The 4,300-nt window shown below is 47.5% G+C and overlaps 1 protein-coding gene across 1 annotated transcript; it reads left to right on the plus strand.

The window, feature by feature from the left end:
* The first annotated feature begins 2,604 nt into the window (after positions 1 to 2,604).
* On the plus strand, positions 2,605 to 3,723 carry LOC109743514 (probable glutathione S-transferase GSTU6). The gene is made up of 2 exons (XM_020302609.4): positions 2,605 to 3,101; positions 3,192 to 3,723. The coding sequence occupies exons 1-2, from the start codon at positions 2,646 to 2,648 to the stop codon at positions 3,570 to 3,572; spliced, it is 837 nt and encodes a 278-aa protein (XP_020158198.2). The 5' UTR covers positions 2,605 to 2,645; the 3' UTR covers positions 3,573 to 3,723.
* Positions 3,724 to 4,300: the final 577 nt, after the last annotated feature.

Genomic DNA, 4,300 nt, shown 5'->3' on the forward strand with positions numbered 1-4,300 from the left:
GACTTACAATCGCCACTTCACACAATACATAAATTAATTTCATACATCATTCAAAATCCACACATAGACCGACTATGGTCAAATCCAAATGAAAATAAGATAACCCCAAATGCTAGATCCCCGATCGTCCCAACTGGGCTCCACTACCGATCATCAGGAAACGAAACATAGTAACGACCACGTTCCTCATCGAACTCCCACTTGAGCTCGGTTGCGTCACCTGCACTGGTATCGTCGGCACCTGCAACTGTTTTGGTAGAATCTGTGAGTCACGAGGACTCAGCAATCTCACACCCGCGAGATCAAGTCTATTTAAGCTTAAAGGAAAGGATGGGGTAATGAGGTAGAGCTGCAGCAAGCAATAAGCATATATGGTGGCTAATATACGCAAATGAGAGCGAGAAGAGAAGCAACGCAACGGTCGCGAAGCTAGAAATGATCAAGAAGTGATCCTGAAACTACTTATGTTCATGCATAACTCAAACCGTGTTCACTTCCCGGACTCCGCCGAGAAGAGACCATCACGGCTACACACACGGTTGATGTATTTTAATTAAGTCAAGTGACAAGTTCTCTATAACCGGACATTAACAAATTCCCATTTGCCTCATAACCGCGGGCACGGCTTTCGAAAGATACCTGCGGTTATGAGGCAGATGAGAATTTGTTAATGTCCAGTTGTAGAGAACTTGTCACTTGACTTAATTAAAATACATCAACCGTGTGTGTAGCCGTGATGGTCTCTTCTCGGCGGAGTCCGCGAAGTGAACACGGTTTGAGTTATGCATGAACGTAAGTAGTTTCAGGATCACTTCTTGATCATTTCTAGCTTCGCGACCGTTGCCTTGCTTCTCTTCTCGCTCTCATTTGCGTATATTAGCCACCATATATGCTTAGTGCTTGCTGCAGCTCTACCTCATTACCCCATCCTTTCCTTTAAGCTTAAATAGACTTGATCTCGCGGGTGTGAGATTGCTGAGTCCTCGTGACTCACAGATTCTACCAAAACAGTTGCAGGTGCCGACGATACCAGTGCAGGTGACGCAACCGAGCTCAAGTGGGAGTTCGATGAGGAACGTGGTCGTTACAATGTTTCGTTTCCTGATGATCGGTAGTGGAGCCCAGTTGGGACGATCGGGGATCTAGCATTTGGGGTTATCTTATTTTCATTTGGATTTGACCATAGTCGGTCTATGTGTGGATTTTGGATGATGTATGAAATTAATTTATGTATTGTGTGAAGTGGCGATTGTAAGCCAACTCTCGTTATCCCATTCTTGTTCATTACATGGGATTGTGTGAAGATGACCCTTCTTGCGATAATACCTACAATGCGGTTATGCCTCTAAGTCGTGCCTCGACACGTGGGAGATATAGCCGCATCATGGGCGTTACAGAACTGCCGTAAGCAACATTTTTTATTTGGCTTTCCCTTTGTACTATTTCCTGATGGCTGGGGCCCGGCAATCGTAGAGACATATTGTCGCATTTTTGGGATTTTTACGAAATTTGGTATTAATTTAGATCGGTTTCTGCAAAAAGGCCACACTTCATCTCTGCCCAGCCACTAGCAGTGGGCCCAGTGCCACGCTTTCATGCAACGCGAGTGGTGTATACAACTCCAAACGAGAATTGCACTGTACATGCATGCTCCGACAAGTTTCAACACCAGGTTTCAATAATTTTTCAACTTTCGGCACCAACTACATTGTGCAACTTCATATCCACTAGTGTATTTGTGTCTCCAGCTGCGCTGGCTCGTGGTTGGCCTCATCCTTGGTGCTCGTGTGCACCCATGTGCTTGCCCTTGTTTGTGTCCGTCCATATCTATGACCCCTCTTCGGTTGGCTGGGTGGAGGTAGATCTTGTGGCGTTGGGTAGATGGCCTCGTGGTTTGGTGAAGTTGTGTACTCATGCAAGTGGTTGGCTCAATACTTGCAGCGATGCTACATCAACGAACTCCTACAGGCGTTTTACAGGGTGAATTTGAGTTGTCAAAGTGTTATTGGACAAAGCGAGGGGGGCAGGGCCCCACCCCTTGAAGAATAGGGGGGGGGGAGTTCAGTTGAAAGGAAGGGTCCGTGAAAGCTCAGTATTAAGCCCGTCGATGTAGCATTTTTGCAAGGCTTGTGGCTGATCCGTCTCTATGATGTTTGTGTTGCAGTTGTAGTACCATAAGATTGGCAATACTCAACTTTTCTCCCATTATTGTTTTTGTTTTTGTTTTTTGGGTGAACGCCCCATCCCATTTATTGTTTTCAAGACTCACCATTGGCTAGGCCACTTTCCAATAACAAGTTTCATGTGACGTAGCATGGTAAAGTTTGGCAAGATTCTCTTAGTCTTGGCGAAGTCCAAACTTACTCAACTTTGGCATACTATGGCGTGGCTAGCTTTGCACCATACAGACACATAGGAACGATTTTTGCGTGCAAGCTGGCAAACAGAAAAATGAATGTGTGGCTGAAGTTTGTTTGCGGGGCCTCCCTCATACCTGTCCATGCCAAAGAAAGTAAGCGCGCGGGACATATGTTCAGACTTGATTACTTGACCAAGACAGAAAAGTAAGTCGGAAAAGTAGACGGTTTTGAAGAATCAACCAAACAACTAGTCCTTGGCACCGTTCTAGCAGAAGAGTCTCTGCTATGCTCGTGTATAACTCAATATATACCTCGTGTGTTCTCCTCCGGAGTCTTAAAACCGGGGCACCAAAACACAAGCTACGTACGTGCAAAGTTCAGTCAGACTTTGAGTTGACAGACACCACACCAGCAATGGCCGGAGCAGTAGACGATCTGAAGCTGCTGGGCACGTGGTACAGCCCGTACGTCCTGCGAGTGCGCCTTGCTCTCAGCATCAAGGGCATCAGTTACGAGTATGGGGAGGAGGACCTCCGGCACAAGAGCGAGCTGCTCCTCCGGTCAAACCCCGTCCACAACAAGGTCCCCGTGCTGATCCACGGCGGCAAGCCCGTCTGCGAATCGCTGGTCATCCTACAGTACATCGACGAGGCCTTCGGCGGTGCCGGCCCCGCCCTCCTCCCGGCCGACCCCTACGAGCGCGCCGTCGCCCGGTTCTGGGCCGCCTTCATCGAGGACACGGTATTGATCGTTCGACCCGTCTTGTGTTTGTGTGCTTTGAGATTGTGGACGATCGTCTGACCGGCGCGGTTTGGTTTTGTGCGTGAGCAGCTCGTGAAAGCGATGAACCAGGCGTCATGGAGCAAGACGGAGGGGGAGAAAGCGGAGGGGAACAAACAGGCGACTGCTGCGTTGAGGACCCTGGAGGCGGCCCTGAGGGATATCTCCAAGGGGAAGCCCTTCTTTGGAGGCGACAGCGCCGGGTATGTGGACATCGTGCTCGGCGGCCTCCTCGCAGGGGTGCGCGCCATGGAGGCGATGCTGGGCGTCAAGGCCTTCGACCCAGTCACGATGCCGCTCCTGGCCGCATGGGCGGACCACTTCGGCGCTCTGGACGCGGTGGTTGCCGTGATGCCGGACGTGAGCAAGCTTGTGGAGCTCTTCATCACGATGCACGCTCATATTGCGGCCGAGGCCGCCACAGCAAACTAATTAGAAAAGATTACCATTATTATTACTATTTTGTGGAAAAATGTTACCATTATTTATTGGACCCGGATAACCAAAAATAATTTGATAAAGCGAAGATGGGTAGGCAGCTCTCAATGTTGTTTTCGCCATCAGATGAAACTATACAACACCTCATTCTGGATTGTCCGTTAGCCAAACTTCTACGGGGTACGATACATATAGCCTTCAACATTAATCCTTTAATTAGTATTAACACGTTATTTGGGACATGACTAAATGAAGTGGAGTCAAATATTGCGGAACATATTCGGATATGGATATGCGCACTATTTGAGGCTATATGGAACTGCAGAAATGATATAATCTTTAACGAAAAAACTTTATCAACTTTTTGCAGGTTATCTATAGAGTCACTGCTTGGATCCGTATGTGGTCGTTACTCACTCATGCAGATTTCACGGAGCTTTTGGTTACTGCGTGCAACCGTTGGAAGACGGTAGCACGGATTATCTTGAAACGATTTGGATGACGAGCTAATAACAGGCTAGGTGTTTAGTCATTGTAGTATGTTTTTTTTTTCCGCCAGCTGTGGCATCTTTTTATCTTTATTGTTCTTGTGCTCCTTTTGTGAGCCAGTACTGGACCTTAGACTTTGTTTACGTACTTTTGGTTAATAAATTGGATGCAGGCATCATTTTGATGCAAAGGCCCGGGGCTTTCCTCCTTTTCTAAAAAAAATAAAAATTATT

This window comes from Aegilops tauschii, chromosome 1 (assembly GCF_002575655.3).
Source record: "Aegilops tauschii subsp. strangulata cultivar AL8/78 chromosome 1, Aet v6.0, whole genome shotgun sequence".
Lineage (NCBI taxonomy): Eukaryota > Viridiplantae > Streptophyta > Magnoliopsida > Poales > Poaceae > Aegilops > Aegilops tauschii.